The 24,884-nt window shown below is 35.1% G+C and overlaps 1 protein-coding gene across 4 annotated transcripts in view; it reads right to left on the bottom strand.

The window, feature by feature from the left end:
- CNKSR2 (connector enhancer of kinase suppressor of Ras 2) overlaps nt 1–24,884 on the bottom strand; it is a 257,028-nt gene that overhangs the window by 161,220 nt on the left and 70,924 nt on the right. For all 4 annotated transcript variants that reach the window (XM_066357908.1, XM_066357911.1, XM_066357912.1 and 1 more), the window contains exon 4: nt 22,965–23,052. In XM_066357908.1, coding sequence (XP_066214005.1) covers nt 22,965–23,052 — 88 coding nt within the window. The remainder of the gene's footprint in view (nt 1–22,964; nt 23,053–24,884) is intronic.

Raw genomic sequence — 24,884 nt, 5'->3', positions numbered from 1 at the left:
GCCCCTTTACAGAAGATTGGATAAAGAAGATGTGGTACATATATACAATGGAATACTACTCAGCCATAAGAAATGATGACATAGTGACATTTATGATCACATGGATGGACCTTGAGAACATTATATTAAGAGAAATAAGCAAATCAGAAAAAACTAAGAACTATATGATTTCACACATAGGTGGGATATAAAACTGAGACTCGTGGACATAGATAAAAGCGATGTGGTTACCTGGGGAGAGGGTGGGGATGAGGGAGTAAAGGGGGACAGATATGTGGTGATGGAAAATGATTTGACTTTAGGTGATGGGCATACAACACAATCAGCAGTACAAATGCTATAGAAATGTTTACCTGAAACCTATGTACTCTTATTGATCAACGTCACCCTATTAAATTGAATTTCTAAAAAAACTCTTAAATCTCCACTAAGAGTTTTGGGATACCCACAATTACCATAATAAAGGCAAGATCTAGGGCTAGGGTAACAGAGGAGGAAGCAACTAACCCTGTCTTTCAAAAAAAAAAAAACACAGGAAAATTGGCTTTTAATTGGGTCTTGGGAAAATTAGGTCTTTAGGCAAAAAACAATTTTTTAAAGGAAAGAACTACACTCAAACACAGCTACTGTGGTAATTTTCAGATTTTAGTTCTATATATATGGAAGAATCAGTTGGGGATCAGGTTAAAGTAGAAATTCCCAGGTTCATATCCAGTAATACAGATTCAGTAGATTTACAATAGGAGCCCTCAAGATGATTTTAATAATGTTATTTTGAGAAATACTTAAGCTATTTTAAAGGATATCATGTTATAGAAGAATGCCAAACCAAACCAAAATAAAAATGTTCAAATATATAGGATCCATAAAATAGTAAATGGATCCAGCAATAGTATCTGCTGGTTTACCCTAAACAGTTTTCAGCGCCTTCTTCAGAGCTATGTGTTCTGGTTACACATTCCCCCAACTTATTTTTTTTTTTCCTTTAGTAAACTTATTTCTTTCTTTAATAGCTTACTTCTTTGAATAACTGCTTCCACTTAATTATAGCTCTACTTTTGTCAGTCAGATTGTCCTGTTCGTTATTGAAAGCTTTCACAAAGGGCAAGACAAGCATAATAAAAACAGAACAACAAAACGTGCATGTTAACCTGCTACTTTATATTAGGAAGACAAATAGAAACTAAGTGACTATGTTCTATTTAATAAAGCTATAATTTTATGGACTTAATTTTATCGTGCTAAATATTTAAATAGCCCTAGGTACTTTGGGGGATTCATCTTATTAGGAAGTTATTTTATTTCCATCAATGTGCTACTTTAAAATATTTGCTTCTCAAGTGTGGGCTTTATTAATATTTACAACCAAATCTTTCCCCAAAAGATCATACCTGAGTTTTAAAAAGAAAATAGTACTGCATATAAGAAATCTACATTTTATGAACCTATTCATGCTATGAAAAGGTACACCTCTGACGTTCTAGTTATTTTTAGGTTAGGATCAAATTTAGGTTTTTAAAATTGAATTTAGAGCTATACCACTCTATACTCCCAGGAATTCTCTTCAGTAGCTCACGCTGTCTTTTGTTGCACATGCAAAATAACACTTGCATTTCTTCTTTCTCCTTTTCCATATATGCTTCTGCAAACCATGTGATGCACATTTAAATGCACCAAATTCCTAATAAGACAATTTTCATAAAAATGAGGAATGTTTCTTCAATTTTGATCAATTTAATAAAAAAGTAGGTATGCACAGAATCTCTCCCACAGATGAGCTATATGCCCACTCAGAATCAAAATACATTATGTTCTCTGTGAAACAATGATGCAATTGCTATACAGAGGAGAATACATGGAAAAATTTCTATCCTAAATGTTACTATTGATGCTCTATAGCAGGGTTCTCAAACTCAACTCAGCATGTGGGCCGCAGAGCAAGATCACAGCCGTTGGGCAGGCCGCACTAGGTCTACAAAAGGCAACTGTTACGCAACACTTTTCTCACTGCAGTTGAAAACAAAAAAAAAAAAATCAATACAACAAGCACAATCGTACATGCAGTTTACTCAGTGTCACAAAACGACCAGAAACTGTAGTTCGCATCACAACTGCTGTTAACTAAGCTAATATCTAGCTAGGATGCTAGAGAAATGAAAAATACAAGTAGGCCCCTAGGTTTACTTAATTTTATCCAAAATATTTTGAACTTCGTGGATTAGTCTGCGGGCCGCACAAAATTGTTCGGCGGGCTGCATGCGGCCCGCAGGCTGCAAGTTTGAGACCCCTGTTCTATAGTATGTTGGCAACAAGTTTTAAGCATCTTGGGGTCATAATACACAGTACAGGTAATATTTCTTATCAACTGTATTTATAAAAAGAATCATAAGAAGAGTATATAGGTTATTAACATTGAATGCACAGGCCCTAGCCAGCTGGCTCAGCGGTAGAGCGTCGGCCCAGCATGTGGAAGTACCAGGTTTGATTCCCAGCCAGGGCACACAGGAGAAGCGCCCATCTGCTTCTCCCCCCTCCTCCCTCTCCTTTCTCTCCCCTCCCACAGCCAAGGCTCCATTGGAGCAAAGCTGGCCCTGGGTGCTGAGGACGGCTCCATGGCCTCCACCTCAGGTGCTAGGATGGCTCTGATTGAAACAGAGCAACGCCCGCTGGTGGACATGCCAGGTGGATCCCGGTCGGGCGCATGCAGGAGTCTGTCTGCCTGCCTCTGCACTCCACCGCCCTCCTACTTCTCACTTTGGAAAAATACAAAAAAAACAAAACAAAACAAAAAACACATTGAATGCACAGAGTAAAGAAAAAAGTGTATGTCTCTAATGCAATATACTATTATATTTCATGGAACTTTATAATTATAAATGCTATATATTTTCCATCTGTCTCTTTTTAGTATATATTACAGTACAGCTGTACAAATAGTATAAAAATATTTTTTTTTGCTTACAAGTAATATTTAAATGATTGACCTATGCAAACTTTTGATAATGGTATCTTCATACTGAACACTGCACATGTTCTATTATTAAACTATCAAAATATCTTTATATGATTATGTGCTTAATTCCCATAATGTTAAGTGTTATATTCTCATTCATTTATTCATTCATTCCCTCACTCAAGTCACAATTCCATTCACCAAAGCTCGTTTTGGTGGGCATTTTCTAAATGCAATTCACTGTCAGGGACTATTGTGTGATCAAAGATAAGTTAAACTTGGTCCTTGGCCATCACTATTTCATTATTTAGTGGAGGAGAAAACATTCAACTGATAATACAAGGTAGACCAGAAAAATGGTAACAGAATGTTCCATAAAAAGGAGATAAATTCTGACTTGTTAACTCTGGAATGATCTTATGGAAGAGATGATATTTTGGTTGGCATTAAATAGCTTTTAAATTTGGAAGTTGGGGGTCTATAGAGAAAGACCATTTTAAATTGTGTAAGGACATGGACAAAGGAATAATTAGAACAACGTAGACCATTTGGCCGAGCATAAGATAAGTGGGGTGAATGTAGTAAAGAAAGCCTAGAAAATAATGTGTGGTCATATTGTGGAGAGCTACTAATGCTAAGCTGGATAATTTTTGTTGGTTGTAAAGTAAGTAAGATTTTTACTTTTCTGTTACAATCTAACATGAATCCCCTTTCCACCAGGGTAGCAAAAAGTTATCTCAGTTAATTGACAATTTCTTGTGACTTTCCTTCATGAGAGGTTAAAGTCAGTGCAGCTTACCTAGTGCATGGTTGGTGGGTAACAGCAGTGTGAATGCTGAGCATGTGTGTTGCAGGGTTGGGAGGCGGGAGTGTAGTTCACAATTTCTGGTCTAGCAAACAACTCCCATAGCCATCTCTTGCTCCTTTTCTCATAGTTCCTTTCCTCTTTTTCTTTTCCTTAAGTTACAAGAGTAACTTCGATACCATGTCTCAGGGAATTTCTGCAAAGCTGTGTTACCTTCCAAAATATGCTATGTAGACATTGCATCTCAAAGGAAGATGGAGCAGTATACACTTTTCTCTGATACAAGGGAGTGCTCACAGATGTTTGAATATCAGAGGTATGGAAGGGAAAGTATTTTAATAAAAATGATGGGGAAGAAACTATGGATTTGGAAGGGAGAAAAACTGGAGGCAGGGAGATCAGTTAGAATCCTCTTTGAGAAGAAAATATGTACATAATCAGGGCTTAAACTGAGATTATGGAGAGATGAGAAGAGGTAGATGACATACATGTAGCCAGGAATGAGAGAACTGGGCAACTGCTTCATTAGAAACAGGGAATCATGGGGAGGGAAAAGTTAAACATTACTTCAGGGATTCAAGGCTCAGCAAATGGATGAATGGCATAGTGGAGATGGTAGAAGGAGAGAATTTGGAAAGGACAAAATAATTTTGGGCCTGTGAAATGAGAAGTGGCTGAGAAACAGTATGTATTATACAAAGCTGTCCAGCAAGCAGTTGAAAAAACTGAATTTTGTCTAAAATAGAGCCAGATCTGGGAGATATTTACATTGAAGTGACCATTAAAGGTACAAGAAAAATAATACCACATTCATCCAAAAAAAAAAAAAAGTATCATGAGAAGATAGCTGAACACTAAGCTCAGACAATGCTTGTGTTTAGGAGCCAAATGGAGGAAGAGTTAGTTGCATGGCCAGGAGCAAGTGGGGACAGTGGTGTTTTAGAGACATGTTTAACAAGACTTTTAGCAATAACAGAGTTACAATAATATGATCTATGTCTGTGCTGCCCAATTGGATAGTCATTAGACACATGTGGCTATTGAGCACTTAAAATGTGGCTAGTGCAAATGAGACAGAATTCATAATTTTACTTAATTTAAATTTACATTTCAATTGCCACATGCAGCTAGTAGTTACCATGTTAGACAGCAGCACAGGTCTAGAGAAATATACTATAGTCCAATGATCCCCAACCTTTTTTGGGCCATGGACAGGTTTAATGTCAGAAAATATTTTCACTGACTGGCCTTTAGGGTGGGACGGATAAATGTATCACGTGACTGAGACAAGCGTCAAGAGTGAGTCTTAGATGGATGTAACAGAGGGAATCTGGTCATTTTTTAAAAATAAAACATCATTCAGACTTAAATATAAATAAAATGGAAATAATGTGAGTTATTTATTCTTTCTCTGCGGACCGGTACCGGTCCACGGCCCAAGGGTTGAGGACCACTGCTATAGTCTATCCTACAGTTATAAAATGGAAAGACATTTAGCAAGTATTTCAAACAAATAATATTCAAATCAATATTTGGGAAGAAAATGAAGGAATTTAGTTCCAAGTTATTAATTAGATGCTTCATTTTTTTCCTTCTACAAAGTACAGATCGCAGCATATTATGACTGCTACAGTAGCAGCACAGTACAGAGAAACCAATTCCCTCTGGAAGGATAATAGAACGGAAAAGAGCCATGGAAAGATACTCAAAGTAGCTATCACATAGTTTTGTGGGCATAGCAAAAGCAGTGCCAGGGATAAAAAACATTTGCAATGGATGGAAGGTAACAGTCCAAACTAAATTCATATTCCAAGACCAAAAGCTGTCTGAGTATCCTGAGTGCAAAGAAGAACATCCATGGTTAATAGACAGGTGTTTGCATTCTTGAATATGAAATTGAAATGTCATTGTTTAATTCAAAATTCATATATATATATATATATATACACACACACACACACACACACACACACACACACACACATACATACATACATACATATAATTTATGTCTTTGGAAACAAGTTAAGAGTTAGAATCACCCTAGAAATACTTCCTTGGTGGTTTCTTCACCATTTTGACCTGCTCAATGGCCACAAACTTGTTAGTGGTCCTGCTGTTGTTTGGGGTATAAAAAGAGGAAGGTTCATGGTGTCTACTGAAATTTAGAAATGACCAATCTTCAAATAATAGGTTTAGATTTTCATTAGGTTAAGTAGGTTGTGAATTGTTACATGAAATGAGCAATAGACAAAGAATGGGATAAGAATGTGGGTGGGCATGACTTTTAATGGCCTAGAGTCTTTGCGTCAGTGAACATAGTCATGTTCTTCTGCACACTGTGTCATTTTCCTGTTCAGAACTCTACTCCAGCTCTCCCTCAGAAAGTTATCTAAACTGAAATATCCATTTGGCTCTAATCACTCCAGTCTTCACTTGAAAATGAAAGATATATGTCCCAGTAGTTTAATGGGTATGAAAAATAATCTTTTAGCATGTAGAGACTTGGGGGTGCAGGCAGAAGTGAGGCTGATTGTTTTTTCAGCACCCAAATTGCTCTCTAACATACCCAAAACCACTCAGGTTCTTCAAGATTGAACTATCAAAAGGGTAAAAAATAAAAACGTCAAGTCAAGGTACAAATTACCAGAAAACTCATTAGAGTGAGAGTGTAATCACTGTAACTTTAATAGCTTTGTTTTGACGACCTAATGAAGCAATGAGCTAATCCCCATTATGAACTAAATTTGTTTATTCTGCATGTCTTGAGTGAAGACCTAAATAGTTTTGAATGACCCATCTTATAACTGTATATATTTATGCTTCTATCAGTTATCTACTAGTCTTAGTCTCTTCAATTAGATTGTCAATGTTTTGAAAGAAGAAACTATATTCAGCTGCACTGTCTCTTTAATTTCTCAAGGTGCCCTGTACACTCAATAAATATAATCTGAACTTATCACTTCTGATTTTTTTATTCCATTGATTCTCTATTTTCACATTTCATAATAAACATTTCATATTGGTTTTACAGATGAGGTTAAATAAAACTTTTACAGCCATATTTTTTAAAAAAGCTTAATTTCTAATTGGCTGAATAAACTAGTACAGTACATTTAGTTTCTTCACACTTGTATTTTGAACAAAAATAAACTGATGTTCACAGTTTTAAAATCATTTCAACTGTGAGTTTGCTTTTAAACTTAATCTACATGATCTCAGCAGATATTTTCAACAAATATAAATGGAACTTTTTCTGCATGAAGATTCATATTATATAAAAGATATTGAGGAATATATATTCATATAATGAAGCTAACAGTTCTTTGAAATAAAAAGCCTCTCTAGCTTCCTGATGTTCAAGTTACTTATTATAATGACCACCTAATATATCACAAGGGAAAGAAAATCTGTAAAGTATATGATTGTCTAACCACTATGCAGTACACCTGAAACTAATACAAAATAACATTGAATGTTAACTGTAACTGAAAAGAAATTTCTTTCAGAAAACTTATAGGGTCTCAGTGATGGGTGACAATTTTTTCCCTTGTGGCAAATTAAACTAAATAGTTCAAGCAAAGATAAATACCATGTCCTATTGTAAATAAAAATGTAAATTAAACATTAATTCTTTAATTCAAAATCAACCACTTGCTTACCAGAAAGTAAGTGGAAGTTATGGTATATTTGAAACAAATTCTAAGTAGTTAAAAATTTCTCACCCCATATATCTTTGTCTTTTTGTATCCATTTACATTGAACTTTCTTGGACAAAAATGGAAATATTTCTTCTCAGTAACTGTGTGCAACATTTGAAAAGTGCCATTGATACTCAGACACTCAATAAGTATTTTTAGATCACTGATAATAAAAAGATACTTAAATCTTAATATATACTAAATTGTCCAAATAATAGTACTAGCTTAAATCTAGGTTTAACTTGGCATACCTTCAAAAGAAATATTACACAGAATCCGTACCAGTTATGTTTTCCTTGTAGTAATACTGAGTGACAATAAGGCAGAATTTTAAGCTTTGCAAAACCTCAAGAGGTTTTCTCCATTTCACCAAACTTACCACCCATATATTCCAGTAAATTATTCTTAAAATACCAAGAGAGGTGACATGCATACAAATACATCATTAAGGGGAGAGAAGATACTCTTCAAACTTAATCTTTACCAAGCTGTTTTTTCATATTTAAAATTATTCCACTTAATTTTATTTTATAGTCTCTTTCCTTATATTCAGATAAACATTGCTGTCCTTAAAATTTTAGTATAATGCTATACTAGAATTCTTAACAATTCATGGTTAAGGCAGATTTTTATTATGATTTCTAAATATATACTTCCTTTTTAAAGATAAAAGTAAACTTCCTTGAGCCATTAAAGTCAGCCATGGATATGTGACTTACTTTGTCCAATGAAATGTGAACAGAATGCTGTTTTATTTCCATGCAGAAACTGCAGGAAGCAGAGTATAGTTCACCATGCTCTCTCTCCCCTCTGTCATGATGACCAGTAGGGTTCATTAAGAGGCTGTTCTGGGCTTTGAAGTGAAGAGGATGTGGAGTAGAGCTATAGTAACCCAGGATGGATATGAAGCATGAGCACTGAACATTAGTGTTATTGCAAGCCACTAATGTCTTCAGCTTGTTTGTTCCTGCAGCATAATCTAACTCATTGTAATTCACAATCAACCTCAGATTGCATTCTGCTCCTTTGATGCAAATCTAGTCTTTTCCCATCTTGTATTTATAGATAATTTTTTGCCTCATTTTGTAGTTGTAATTTATGCTCACTTGTCCTAATTACTTAATTCTTAGTGGTTCTTCAACCTGCCTCTGTTAATTATAATTGCAATCTATTATTTCACTTACATTAGGGCTCATCTGAATTACTTACCTGATGTTGGTCATCCCGACTTAAGGAGTTTGGATTATTAAAATTTTACTTTGTCAGAGGAGGCAAAATGCCTTAGAAAAATCATTGCCTATAGCTAATAACTCTATATTTTCTTTGGTTTGTCATTTTATATAGGTTTAAAAACCTATGTCATAGATTTTTGTAATGATTTAATGATATAATATATGCAAAGCATAATGTGATTCACAATAAATGCTAAAACAGTATAAATCATTATTCCTTCTTGTTTTACTAAGTCTAGTTCCTGCCTCTGCCCATTAACACCACATTAGTTTCTACCACTACCTTCCCCTTATTGCAAATATATAATGACTATTTTTATTAATAAGAAAAAGTCTAATCCTTTTGGATATGCACTTATGGCACAGATGGACTATTAATAACTAACAACTACAGGGTAAATTCTAAACTGTAGCTAGTCTCCTTTATAGATGGGAGGGCTCTGGACTAATATCACTTACAAGTAATTGAGCCTCATGATGCACAGTTCTCAGTCCTTTAGCCTAAGGTGAAATATGGGGAACATGCATTTTTTGTGTGTGACAGAGTTAGAGAGAGAGAGAGACAGACAGAGAAAGGAATAGATAGAACCAGACAGACAGGAAGGGAGAGAGATAAGAAGCATCAATTCTTCTCCATTGTGGCTCCTTAGTTGTTCATTGATTGCTTTATCATATGTGGCTTGATGGGGGGGGGTGCAGCAGAGCGAGTGACCCCTTGCTCAAGCCAGCAACCTAGGGCTCAAGCCAGTGACCATGGGGTCATGTCTTTGATCCCATGCTCAAGCCAGCAACTCCGCGCTCAAGCTGGTGAGCCTGAGCTCAAGCCAATGACCTCGGGGTTTTGAACCTGGGTCATCTGTGTCCCAGTCTGATGCTCTATCCACTGCAACCACCTGGTCAAGTGGAAGATGCATTTTTTAACAAGATTCCCCAGATGAATCATGGGCCATGGACTAACCTTTGGGAAACATTGTTCTTGATCACTTACAGTTTCTTCCCATCTCATACTCTCATACTAAACCAGTAAAGTATGAGTACAGCACAGTGGTCATCAACTTTGGCTCCATACTAGAACCAACTGAGGCATCACTTAAAATATGTTCCCCACCAATACGTTGGTGAAGAAAAAGTGGTTTAAGATATTTTTTAGATAATTATAGATACTTTTCTTTATGCCAAAACTTAAGAAGTGGAAGTTTATTTAATGTTAGTTACAGTGCAGAATAGGTAACCAAATAATGACTCTTTCACAGTTACATTAAAATCCATTAAACTAAAAATAAATAAATTTGGTAACATTTTGGGGGGGTGAAGCTTTAAGTGGAAAATTAATCATTTCATTCTTTCAACATACTTTTTTTTTAAGTGAGTGAAGGGGAAATGGAGAGACAGACTCCTGCATGCACCCCAACCGGGATCCACTTGGAAATGCCTCATCTGGGGCTGATGCTTTCATCAACCAAGCTATCCTCCGTGCCCAGGGCCAACACTTGGACCAATTGAGCTATCCTCAGTACCTGGGGCCAATACTCAAGTCAATTGAGCCACTGGCTAAGAGAGGGGAAGAGAAAGAAAAGGGGGAGAGGGAGCAAGAAAGAGATGGTTGTTTTTCTTGTGTACCCTGACCAGGGATTGAACCTGGGACATCCATACACAGGCAAGTCGCTCTATCCATGGAGCCAACCAGCCAGGGTCTCAAGAAACTTTTATTTGCCAGACACTGGAGACCAGAGGTACATGAAGCAGATACCTGCCTTCACCAAGTCTCCCGCAGCATATATTTTCTTAAATGGATTGGTATTACTTTTGACTTCATTCTTTTTTTCATTCTTTTTTATTTTTAATTGTACTTATTACAGTGACATTGGTCAATAAAACTATACAGGTTTTAAGTGTAAAGTTCTATAATATATCTTCTGTATACTGTATTGTGTGTGTTTACTACCCCAAGTCTAGTCTCCTTCCGTCATCATCGATCCCCCTTTATCCTCTTCTATCTCCCCTCCAATCCCCTGGTAGCATATCAGGGACTCTCTTCTGAAGTTAATTTTTTCACAATAAGGTTAAGAATCACTTAACCCATCTTTCTACACCTGTTTCTTTATGCATACTATAGCAATAATGGTAAAAATTCTATCTTTTTAGGGTCTTTGTGAGAAAAATTTTAAAGCCTCTTGAAAGGTGAACCGCACAGTAAGACAGTAAGACAAAAACACAGAGAGTAAGAAGACAATGAAAGCACATTACATAAACAAACAATACAGCTTTGAGAACAGGATGTGGTACAATGGTAAAGATGAGCATGTTCATACCATATAATCCAGTAATTACCCTCCTCTGTATATATTTAAATGCAAGTATATATCCAAATGTTCATGGTCAGGGGAGTGGATAAACATTCCGGAGTATATGTACACAATAAAGTACTATATGCAGCAAAAGTGAAGGAAATATACTGACTGAACAATTCTGAATAAATTCAGAAACACAATATCAAGTGAAAAAAAGTAATATGCACAATGATACTATTTATACAATGGCCAAGGACATATAAAATTGAATGCGATGTTTACAAAAGTATATAAAATTATTTTAAAAAGTGAAATAATAAACCCCCTGCAAATAAGCAGGCTGGTGAGAAGACGAAGAGCTCCAACTGTAACTAAAACAATATTGGTAATATTCTAGTTATTAAATTAGATGGCAGATCCATGAGCATTATCATGCTTTATAACACGCTTTCTTTTGTATATGTAAAATATTACATACATTTAAAAATGTAATATACTGAAGAAAACAGATGTCTGAGAAATAGCATCTTGTCATTTATTAGGTAAAGATTTGATTAGTATTGTATAGTGTGCCATAATATAGTTTTTCTGTTACTACTAATGATGATACTATCTATATTGTTAAAAGTGTTCTGGCAGGAGGCTCAGACAACATACAATATAGTCTAGATTTGTAAAAGAACAAACCTATGAAAACAATCTATTTCAGCATTTTCATATAATATACAGTAGATTTTTAAGTTTTTGTTCATAAGTCAGGCCAGGGACAGAAAGCTGGAAAAATAACAAATTATTATGTCTCAATGTTCTAAATAGTGCTCTCCTAAAGTCTCAATTAGCATGCAATAATTTCATTATTCTTATTTTCCTTTTCATGTTGAGCCTTCATAAAATTTTCAGCTAAAAATAAGCATTTTATTTTTTACACCAAGAATGAGAATTTCTGTGTGTGTATGTGATTATATCTATTCTGACTATAATGCTATATACTAGGCCTTTGGAGTAATATAGGCATGTACAGATAACATAATCTTAGCATTGCATATTCTATATATTTTTAGTTTTATATTTGACTTGACTTCAGAAAAACAAAAACAAAGACGTGTTCATGCCATCTGGGTACTATGCATAACAGTTCATACCCTAACTTCTGATTTACCATATTAGGATTGTATAGAAAAGCTTAGAAATATAGTCATTTTCCTTCTTCATCATCAATTAAAACAGCTGAAGAAAACAAAGGATTAAGTAGCTGAACTACATATATGTTGTTTGTTTAAATATCAGATAAAAAACAGAATAATCTTTCATATTGCCTTCAACAGGAATGCTAAGTAATATAATTCATGTTGTTTAAAAATTACATATAAAGCTTGTCCTCATTTTTGCTCTAAAATGCCCCAGTTTCAATCCCAAGAGCCCAGTCCAATTTTCAGGTCACCTAGAATGTCTGATACAGGAAGGCTCAAACACTAACTCTCAGAATATAGAAAAATATAGTATTTAAAGTTGTGTTTCAGATGAATGAGAGACTCTCCTGGCTGGGCTTTTATATGTTTTAAAACTAAACAAACCACAGAATATATGTTCTGCCTATCCTAATATAATTTATATCCACACTTTGAACCTTACATGTACTTAATGACCACTTGAGTCTTTTTTTTTTTCTTTTTAGCAAGAAAGAGAGAGAGAGAGAGAACGAGGGACAGACAGGAAGGGAGAGAGACGAGAAGCATCAATTCTTTGTTGTGGCACCTTAGTTGTTCATTGATTGTTCCTCATATGTGCCTTCACAGGAGGTGGGGAGCTCCAGCCGAGCCAGTGACCCCTTGCTCAAGCCTGTGACTTTGAGTTTCAAGCCAGTGACCTTTGGGCTCAAGCCAGCAACCATGGGGTCACATCTATGATCCCAGGCTCAAGCTGACAACCCTGCGCTCAAGCTGGGGAGCTGTGCTCGAGCTCGATGAGCTTGCACTCAAGCTGGTGACCTTGGGGTTTTGAAACTGGATCCTCAGCATACCAGGCTAGCACTCTATCCACTGCGCCACCACCTGGTCAGGCTAAATATCCCTTTTATAATTCATATTCTGTATGATTATTATGCCTTTTACTGGCCTTTTACCTTTATATATTTTGAGTTCTCCACTTTCAACTCTAGGTTATATGAATATGTGAATAAGGATGGCAAGTTCAAAGATAATCAAATTAACTTCTGTATTACATGTTAACATGGATGTTTCAAAATATCTTCCTGAATTTACACAAAGTAATCAATTTGCATTAAAATCTAAAGAACATCCTAAATTCAACTGAAATCCTTTTTTTTTAAAAAAATCAGTCATTCTAGAAATAGGTTGATTTTCATTGCCACTAACTAGAAAAAGTAAGGAGAGCATCATTCTTTTTAACTTTTTGTGGAGTAAAAAATTAGCCGAGTTTAATTTCCAAAGGCATTCTCACTATATAAGGTAACTAAAATTGCAATTTAATAAGCACCTTCTAAATGTCACGTTATCAGCTAGATCAGTTACAATATTCACAGCAACCCTACAATAATCAAACAAGGTAGTGATCCACTTTCCCAGATAAAGGGAAAGAATATCAAAGACAAAGTAAATTGTCTACTTCTATAGATTGTCAAAAGGCAGAACCAGTATAATAAACTTGCTTTTACATTATGACAAAACCTACTACACTACTTTGTATTAAAATTTAAGAGTAAAAGATATAAAATGTCAACTAAGAAGGTACTATTTATATAGAAGAAGCATAACAAAGTAAAATATAACAGCTATTGTCAATGAACTTATAGGCTAAATTTCCTTGCTAAATCCTTAATGAAACTTTAAAAATCACCTCTAGGCTACTCATTTCAACAAAATTCTGCTTTTTTAAATTTTATTTTTTTTTATAATATTTACAAATATGTACTCTAAGAATGTATACCACAAATACCAATTCAATAAATCCTAGAAAAGCTCTTATTTTTCTCTCTGGTATTTACCTTGAGTAAATAACCATCTGATTAAGATAAAACAAGTTAGATTATATTCAAGCAGAAATACATTTATTTTAAAAGGTGTATTTAAAATATAGCTCAAAAATCATTTATGTGTACTGATTTATAATGAAATGGTATAAAGATAATAAAGTGATTAGAAAGCATACATGCATAATTTAGAGAAAGCTGTCCATCGAAATGAAACATTTTCAGTATTGATCTTTGAGGAATATTTTTTCCATTTTCTAGAATAAAGATTTTAAAAAGAAACAAAATATATATCTAACAGGTGAATATGGAACAAAATCAAACAAGTGACCTGTTCGAATGTCCGAGTAACAATTTAAAGACATTATTGTAGGAAAGACCAAAGCAGTAGGAGTTTCTGGTGCTTAGGTTTGGATGACTGTAATTCTTCTTTATAGTTTACTATGTTTTTTTTAAATTAAAAAGTATCATTATTTTATGAACTTTTTAAAAGGACGAAGACACAATTTGAACTATACAGTAAATATTTTAGATATTAATGTGTGATACTAAATGAAAAAGACCATATTCAAAATATGTATGTGTATGTACAGAAAAATGAGCTGAAATAAAATAGGCCAAATGATATCAGGGATTTTCTCTAGGTAGAAGGATTATAAGCAGAGTTCTCTTTTCATTACTCCAAAAATTTTCTATAAAACAGATTTTATTACTTTTATAATTTAACAATAGAAAATAACTGGAGGAGTAGAGAATAAGCAACATACAAGTCTTTATACTGCTGCACACAATAAACCGGGGCCATAAAAACTCCCTTTCAACACCTAACTGAACTTTCAGTTCCTGGTGATGATTTTCTCAGTTAAGATTTTTTTGAACAGTAAATGCTAGTTCTTCAAATTTTAGATCATGGGGAAACAAAGTGTTGACTATGCTATAGGCAAAAATTACCTACTTAGAAGAGATTAATGTTTTAGGAAAGGTTTCTAAAATTTATTTTTTCTTTGCATTTCTTCTGAAATGTTATTTTACAAAAATCTTATGTGAAAAGACTACAGATCTTTTCTTCTTTTCCAACTTTCAGCTGGGAATGGTCAGGGAAAGTAATATGTTTTGAACACTATTCAGAAAATCAGTGATATGCAAGGTCATGGAAAAATGGATCTAAAATGGTTGAAAAGCCTTGGCCACTTGGCTCGGCAGTAGAGCATTGGCTCAACGTGTGTAAGTCCCAGGTTCGATTCCTGGTCAGGGCCTACAGGAGAAGTGACCATCTGCTTCTCCACTCTGCTCTCTCTCTCTCTCCCCCTTCTGCAGCCATGGCTCAATTGGTTCAAGCAAGTTGGACCAGGGTGCTGAGGATGGCTCCATAGCCTCGCCCCCAGGCACTAAAATAACCTGGTTGCCAAGCAAAGGAGCAGCAGCCCCAGATGGGCAGAGTATCACATTGGGTTTGTTGGATAGATCCTGATGGGGCGCATGCAAGAGTCTGTCTCTCTGCCTCCCCGCCTCTCACCCTCTCATTTAATTAAAAAAAGAAAGAAATAAAAAATAAAAATAAAAAGGCTGAAAAATGAGCAAGCCCATAAGAAAACAGAAAGACATTTTACGATTCAGAGAGGACCATTTTAGGTAAAAAGTATATCACCAGAACTTGAATTTTAAAAGAAGTCTTCACTCTGTATTTATGTTTTTAAAATCTGATTTTAAATGTTTCACATACTGAAAATTTTCTCAGCATATAATTCAGATTTCACTCTATATGCCACTAAAGAAAACAAACACCAAAAGGACGGGGAACATATGTGTTCTAAATTTATCATTTAGAACAATGTCATTATTTCTTTTATCTAGTCTCTATTCCTCACCCATTTTTTAAAATAAATTTTACTTTCTTTCTGTTTTTCACTTCACATTTGTGAACTGGTATAACACATCTAATTCTATTCTCCAATAATATAGTTATTTGTTTATAGATGACACAAGCAATTACATGGTTTGTTCAAGGTGAAATAATCATGAAGCAGGAGGGCTAGGCCTCAAGTCTATCAGTACTGTCCCCACCCTCTTTCCCATGCCCCAAATGTTCTAAGTTCCACCAAAGCTTTACCTTGCAATCCCACACTTTTGTGCACATTTCTTTACCGGTGACAATCTAATTAATCACTTTTGTGTTTGAATTGAACAATATAAAATTGGTACAGTAGGAATAATTTCAGGTTAAGCAGATACCCATTAGGGCAGGCATCATGGCAATTATTTCAAAGCTGACAAGTAATGCGTGGGTACCTGTCTCATTTTTCTGATTCAGTTGCTGATGGCGCTCTAAATGAAGATTCAGCTCTTTGTGAGAATTCTTTCCATTTAAGATTTTAAAATCAGTTTCCATTTATTTTCTTGAATGCATTATTATACCCAATATTATGTGGGGAGGAAAGTGTTGAGGGGAGAGTTCTTTAAAAGACTTCAAATATAACTATCTAAACCCATTACAATGAATATAAGCGAAATAGAGTCGATTAAATAAATTTCTCCAAACAGAGCTTGTTAAAAGGAATTTACATTATCTTTCCTCTCTAACATTAGCATTACTTTAAATATAAGTAGCCAATATCAGGAAGCACTTTCCACTTACTTTATAGTACCACCCCTTTGAGTTAAGATTTTAAAAAGGGCTATTTGTGACAGTTTATTTTTAGATATTGATCATCTCACTTTGCTGCAAAGGGAATAAAAATAATTAAAGTTGAGTGAATAATAATTTGAAGTACAGCATATTTCAAAGCATAACTATCACCCTGTTCAGATGAGATTTCTTGAAAGCCTGGTAATAAATGCATGCCCTAGATATATTTTTTTAAAATCTATACTTTGCTAATTCAAATTGGCCTCTTTTATTGGCAGCTTAAGTTTCATTCCCATCTTCAGATACCGCATACAATTCCAAGTGAATATAGTGATTAGTGTGTGTATAGGGCTGAACAGGACCATTAGATGGACGCTGACTACTTGTAAACTACATCATTTATTTTAAAATTAATAAGTATTTGACTATGTTGTGCTCTTTTATCAAAGTAGTCTTTCTTCAAAATACATAGCATTCATGTTTTTGCTATTCTGATGACTCAGATTCATTTTAGAAAATTTGGAAAATAGAGAAAAGTTGAGTCTAAATAAAAGAAAATCACCCATAGTCTCATTATCAAGAACCAAATACAACTACTTCATTTCATTATTTTATCTATCCTCTTTATTCCTACATATGTATTTTTTCTTTTTAAAAATGTAACAGGCTTATTTTTTAGAGAACTTTTAGGTTCACAGCAAAATTGAGAAGGTAACAAGATTTCCCATATACTTCCTGTCCCCACACAAAACTTGGTACCAAAGATAGGATACCATATAAAAGTAGAAAAATGACATATTATTTAAGAGATAATTTACAAACATTAATATGTCATGCCTATAGTTAAGTTTCTGCTAAAAGATGTTTTGTTAGCATTATGTATAGTGTTTCAGTTTTGTTAACTTCATTCTAGCACTGGCAAGCAGTTATGAAGATCACAACTCTCATTTTTAATAATAAACTGAGATGTAAGTTTTTTAATTTTTTAATTTTGAAATTAAATTTAATGGTGTAACATAGATCAATAAGAGTACATAGGTTTCACATGAACAGCACTATAGCATTTGAAATGTTGATTGCGTTGCAGGGATAGAGATGATTTGACTTTGGGTGATGGGCACGCAATGTAACTGACATGTAAATTAATGGATATCTCTTGATATCTTTGTGGTTCTTACATGAATAGCAGAGACAGAACTGTAGCTTTTACACAGGAGATGAAATAAAAATGAGTAACAATTCAAGCATTTAATTCCATTTTTTTCTTGAAGAGTATAAACAACATGTGCTAACCACAGGGGAAAATTGGGGCTCAGGTCAATTTAGTTTAACAAGGATGTAATGAGAACCTACTATATATGAAAATGAGAAAGACATTTTTATTGCCTTCAAGGAGTTCATGATCCAGGAGAAGTCAGATTATTATTATTCACTGTAGAATATAACTGTCATAGATGAGATATGAAATTCTATGCAAAGTAAGTTTAAGGAATTCCTATCTCTGACCACACAACAAAGAACCATAGCTAGTAAGTCAACAAAAGGAACAAAAAAGAATCATGAAAAATAATGGAAAAGTATAGAGGAAAAGAGAAAGAACAAATAACAGGTGGGAAACAGAAGATAAAGAGAAAAGTGGTATATTTAATTTAATCCCAACCATATCAATCAATACATTAAATACAAATGGTCAACATAGGGGGAAGGTACAGATAGTTGTGTAAAAGTTTCATAAAAAGGTAGCATTTCCTAGAGGCCTTAAAGGATGGGACACACTTTTAACAGGCAGAGATAAAAATATATATGGGGCATGTTCAGTGGAGGGTTCACAACATAAAAGCATGAAAATCTAAAGTCTATTTTATAAGTAATAAGTCACTGACATGAACCAGAGTACACTTGAGACACACGAGAGTGCTGAAAATTAAAGCTGAAATTATGTTAGAACCATACTTGCAACCCGTTGAATTTCAAAAAAGAGAAGTTTGCAATCAAATTGGAAATTAGTGGAAAATTGCTGAAAGTGACAAAATGGAAGCTGGGCTTTGAAATGATTGGGCTGAAAGTGATTGAATCTAGACTTATAAGTAGATAAATTTAGGAAGTTATGAAGATATAGTTTTAATAAGAGAAACAATCTAATCCCCTTTAAGGTACAATAGAAAAGTCTTAGTTAAAGTTAGAGGTATTAAGATATCAAGTGGAACCCGGGTTCGATTCCCGACCAGGGCACACAGGAGAAGCGCCCATTTGCTTCTCCACCCCTCCGCCGCGCTTTCCTCTCTGTCTCTCTCTTCCCCTCCCGCAGCCAAGGCTCCATTGGAGCAAAGATGGCCCGGGCGCTGGGCATGGCTCTGTGGCCTCTGCCTCAGGCGCTAGAGTGGCTCTGGTCGCAATATGGTGACGCCCAGGATGGGCAGAGCATCGCCCCCTGGTGGGCAGAGCGTCGCCCCTGGTGGGCGTGCCGGGTGGATCCCGGTCGGGCGCATGCGGGAGTCTGTCTGACTGTCTCGCCCTGTTTCCAGCTTCAGAAAAAAGAAAAAGAAAAAAAAAAAAAAAAAAAAAAAAAGATATCAAGTGGAGTAGAACTTGGGTTGGAGTGAGGAAGGCAAGAACCAAGAATAACCATGTACAGTATAGGTTTTTGCTCTTGAAGCATCTTAATGGCAACACATGAAACATGATGGAAAAATGAGTGTGAAGTAGAAGTAACTGTGATGTTATGAGCTACTTAACTCTAAAAAAACCCCAAAATAACAAAAACAAAAACAAAAACAGAAAGAGGTAATATTAGAGCAAAATGTTCCAAGAAGAGCAAGACATCCTCTTCAGAACAGAGCATACAGTGGGTGGAGAGTACAGGAGTCCTACATTCTGGAATATTTCAATTATGTGGAATAATTTCACCTTTTGCTCCAGACAGAAGGTACTTAAAAGTTCAACCTATAAAAGCATCTCTTTTTCCTCTATCTAATGTTTCCTGACCTGTAATTGGCAAAACTTAAACCCATTATACCTTGAAGTAAGATGCCTAAAGAAAATGTTGAGCCTAAGACTGTAGCTATTAAAAAGTTCTGTTGAGAGAACACACAAACTTCTGGGGCAATATCAGAATTGCATTTGTTTTCTATGATGTAATTGTCAATTAAGTGTTCATACATTCTGGAAACCAACAAAAACTGAATCACTTGTTGCTTAGATGGTAGGTTTTTCAAATAGCAGAATCGTGGGTTAGTCGTATCTAACACAAACCACTTCCACCACTGTGCAATTCTCTATCGGAAATTTTAATTCACTGAAAATCATTTCAGTGATTCTTTTCAATGTAACATCTGAAGGTGGGAATGACAAAGGTTTGTTCTGGAACCCAGGAGTTCTAAACATAGAAAATTCCATTTCTTTCTTTCTTTTTTAATTTGTATTGAATTTATTGGGATGACATTGGTTAAGTCCATTTCTGACCTCATTCTATATACATAAAAGTTAAAATAAAGAAAGCTTTTCCCCAAGATCACTTTATTTAACCCCTCTTCATATGGGAAAACATTAGATATGCATGAATTAAGTGAAAATTAATATACTTGAGTATTTTCCTTCAAGATATTCAGGAAATAGTATCATAGTTGCCGTTTAGAATTACAATCTTGGTTTATAAGTTAACAAAGAGTTGGCCAATTACTCAAAAGTAAACCTTAAATAGGCCATCTAGATCCAGATGTTTGGAAGAGACACAAGAAAAACACCTAGTGTCTGTCATAATTATGCTTGGAAATAAAGTTATTTTGGAAGTTTGACATGAGATGGGTTGCATGCTCATAGAACTGACGATAAGTATGACTTTCTCAGGTATGAAAAAATAAACTTTTAATTTTCCCATTTAATTCTATAGTATTTCAATTGGCTTGGGTCTCATATATAAATGAAAAGCTTAAATCATACACATAATGCAGTTATCACAGATCTTGTCATGTAGCATATAAGTGTTAATAATATTGCATTATTATGAGTATTTGTATGTAGATTGCTTCTGAGCACATATTTGGTATTAAGACTATGAATAATTATCATACAAACACTGTGTAGCAGGTACCCTTAATTCAGAGGGAATGTCTTTCTCTCATAGTAATAGGGAAGAAACTAATAATCTATTATTCACATCTCAAATCTCTGATCAAGTTTAATGCCTTTAAAAGAAACAGCTTTAGGCCCTGGCCAGTTGGCTCAGTGGTAGAGTGTCGGCCTGGCGTGCAGGAGTCCCGGGTTCGATTCCCAGCCAGGGCACACAGGAGAAGTGCCCATCTGCTTCTCCACCCTTCCCCACCCCTCCCCCTCTCCTTCCTCTCTGTCTCTCTCTTCCCCTCCCGCAGCCAAGGCTCCATTGGAGCAAAGTTGGCCCAGGCACTGAGGATGGCTCCATGGCCTCTGCCTCAGGAGCTAGAATGGCTCTGGTTGCAACAGAGCAATGCTTCAGATGGGCAGAGCATTGCCCCCTGGTGGGCATGCCAAGTGGATCCTGGTCAGGCACATGCGGGAGTCTGTCTGACTGTCTCCCGGTTTCCAACTTCAGAAAAATACAAAAAAAAAAAAAAAAAAAAAAAAGAAACAGCTTTAGAAAACAGATTTTTGAAGAAATGTCACTGGTAATACATAAATAGAAGGAAATTATGCACAGGTTTCTATTATTGCTCTTTTACCCTTTGCCTTAGAACAATGTATGAAAATCAGAATGACCTTGAACACTACTGTACATGCAGATTCCTGGGCCCTCTTCAAAATAACTCTGGGTTGCTCCTCAAGAATCTGAATTTCTAACAAGCTCCCTGTGATGAGAATGCTATTGGTGACAGACCACAATGGACTAGCATTGCCCTGGAACTGAGTTCAGCAAATAAGCATCATAGGCCAAATTCTCTTTGTCTATTTTTGTGAAATAAGTTTCACCAGCACACAGCCACACCCATTCATTATGCACACATACAGCTGCTCTTGCATTACAGCAGAGTTGAATATTCGCATCAGACACCAAATAGCCTCCACCATATAGCTTACAAAGCCATTAATATATACTCTGGCCTTTTACAGAAAAGGTTTGCTGAACTTGTCCTAAAAGCCACTCTTTTTCCTATTACCCAGTTGAGATATTTGAAATCAGAAAGAAAATTTAATGATACCAAGTATGAAGACATGCAGGGAGACTGTTAGGGTATTTCAAAGCTCATAAAATGTTCACCATCTTCACGCATGTGTTGCAGCAATGAGCTGCCGACCTTCTCACTGCCATGATGTAATCATGATCAATGTCTGATGTATTCCAGAATTAAGTCACAAAGTTACTATCCTTTTTGTAATGAGAAACATCTTAGAACCTGCTGTTTCAGAGGAGTGGTCCAAATAAAATTTGTACAGTAAAATGTGAAGCATTTAAATCTATACCAAAAAAATTTCTTGTTTGAGAAAATATAGACAATATAAGAAACTCTTAATTATCCCTGGTAATAAAGGATAGAAAATAGAAGCATAAATTATATCACCAATTTTCCCAATAATCTCTGTCTCATCACATTTCACCCTCTGCTTTCCCTGTTTCTGCATCATTGGATTAGGTTAACAAATAACAGCACTCGACAGCAGTAGCAGCAGCAGCAACAGCAGCAGCAGAAAGAGGCTGACGTCAGTCTTACAGAGTGGTGGCTGCAGGCTTCAGACCTCTCAAATGGGTTTTTGTTATTAGATTTAAATAAATTTTTGTAGGATATGTTCTAGCCAATCAGCCTCTCTACCATTTCCCCATATCTTATGCCAGGCTTGGTTTGCACATTTTTATATTAGCAGCTGCACTTCTGAAGGCATTTGGTTTGGGGATCCTTGACTTAGATAATATTCAAGGTAAAAGAAAAAATCCGGTTATGTTAGTGAATTTTTTAAGAGTTAAAGGCTACTGTATATATTTATTTGTATATAAATGAAACTAATAATTCTACTAATAAGGAAATAATAGTGTCGCAGAGCAAAAGCCTCAGATTGTTATCCAAATGGTGCAATTCAGTTTTGTGAAAGGCAATATAGCCAACCCCACTAAAAGTGTGAAACTAACAGACTTGTGATCTTATTATAATGATGCCTCTGGAGGTTCAGCTTAATTTTAATTTTACATCTTCCGGTAAATAAAATCCTTGTTCATTGGGCTATGACTATGTGAATAATTTTTCAATGAATAATTATATATTTGGTTTCTTTAGAACCATTTGTCTTTGAATAAAAAACTCCCAAACCAATATCTTAAAACTCTTGGTAAATAGGAATACTTTTCTTTGATAGAATATGAAAGAGCTAATAAATTAACAGAAGGAAGTTTGTCTGCTAATACCTGTTGCACAATTGTTGTCAATTCTAAGCAGAGCTGTATGACATTGTTTCTGGTAACTGAATAGTCTGTGACAGCAGCAAATGGTGACCTATAAAGGAAAAATAAAAACTGTGATTAATAGGAACAATTTTTGAAAGGTTCCAAAAAATACAATAGCCTAAAATAAGATTTTGAATAATACAAAATAAATTGTTCACTGATAAAAATATTTAGGACATAGTTAAGAAAAAATTGAGGAAAATAGTTGGAAGAAAATTATATTCAAGAAACATTATGTTTGTTTTCTATCCAATTTCTTTCTTTTTTTAGTCCTTAATATTTAGAAGTCCTTTGGAACTTCTTACAAGGTCTGATTTGTTTCTACATCTCAAACAAATCAACAACAACAATAACAAAATAAATACTTTAGCTAAAGACAAGTGTTTTAGTTTACTTTCAAATGAAGCAAAGATTTTGAGTACATAGAATATCTTTTTGAAATATTCACAATTAAGAGCCTAGAAATGATAGCTAACACTGAGGACTTAACTATGTGCCCATTATTGCACTAAGTGCTTTACATGCACTAAATAATTGTCACAAGACTTATAAGATAGGCATTATTATTATTCCCATTTTACAGATGAGAAGTCTGAGGCAGAGAAAGGTTAAGTGACAACTAGTATGTGTTGGAGCTGGTATTCAAACCCAGGAAGTCTGACTCCAAAGCCCATCCCACATGTAATTAAACATCAATCTACTGCCTCAGTAAACTTACCTACATTTTATCTTTTACTAAACCAATTATCTATGTCACTTCACATGTATTAAGAACAAGTTGGTATGTAAATAATAAATGTATACTGGCATAAGGTCAATACTTTCAAGATTGTTATAGACAGCAGCAGCCTTTTTCAGCAAGTGTTTTGCCACCAAATGAATTCACAGTGGATTTCCATCACTCCTTGTCCTCTCTCTTGTCTGCGAATGCTAATCAGGCTTTTGTGGGGCCAAAGCTCTGATGATTTGAGAAGCCCAGTTTATGGAAAACAACAAAATCACAAATATAAAAGAAGGTACGGAGGTGAAACTTAGTCAAATTACTAGAATCTTAATGTTTTGCACCTCTATTAACCTCTATTTAGGCAATTTACTAGAAATGCTTATACGAAACTGTTTTGTGGTTATGAACTGCATTTGTCTTTCTTCTAGAAAATTCTGCAACTCAGATGTCTCCCACTGTTACAGGGGTCCATATATGAGAGGTCCTTTATTGGTTATATATTTTTAAAAGAGATTTCATTTACATTTTTTTTATTTTGGTCATTCTAATATCTATGTAGTGGCATATCATCATAGATTTAATTTGAATTTCTCCTAGTTATATGCATTTTCCATATTTATGTTAAATATTATCTATATCTAATAGCTGTCAGTACGTCTCTACTAATTTTCAAATTGGTAATGATGCTGAACATCTTTATGTGCATATCTGATATTCATATACACTCTTTAGTGAAACAAACCCTTTGCCCATTTTCTATCTGGATTCTTGGTATCCTTACTATTGAGTTTAGGGAGCTGTAAATATATGTTGTACGCAAGTCCTTCATAAAGTAAGTTATCTGTAATATTTTTTTTTTTAATTTATTTTTTTTTATTTATTCCTTTTTTTAGAGAGGAGAGGGAGAGACAGAGAGAGAGAGAGGAGAGACAGAGAGAGAGAAGGTGGGGAGGAGCTGGAAGCATCAACTCCCATATGTGCCTTGACCAGGCAAGCCCAGGGTTTCGAACTGGCGACCTCAGCATTTCCAGGTCGACGCTTTATCCACTGCGCCACCACAGGTCAGGCGTAAGTTATCTGTAATATTTCTTCTCAGTCTATGGCTTGGCTTTTCATCCTCTTAAGTAGGATCGTTAGCAGATCAAAAGTCTTTAATG

This window comes from Saccopteryx leptura, chromosome X, assembly GCF_036850995.1.
Source record: "Saccopteryx leptura isolate mSacLep1 chromosome X, mSacLep1_pri_phased_curated, whole genome shotgun sequence".
Classification (NCBI taxonomy): Eukaryota; Metazoa; Chordata; class Mammalia; order Chiroptera; family Emballonuridae; genus Saccopteryx; species Saccopteryx leptura.
The sequence above is the reverse complement of the archived record's forward strand: the minus strand, read 5'-3'. Positions and strand labels throughout refer to the sequence as shown.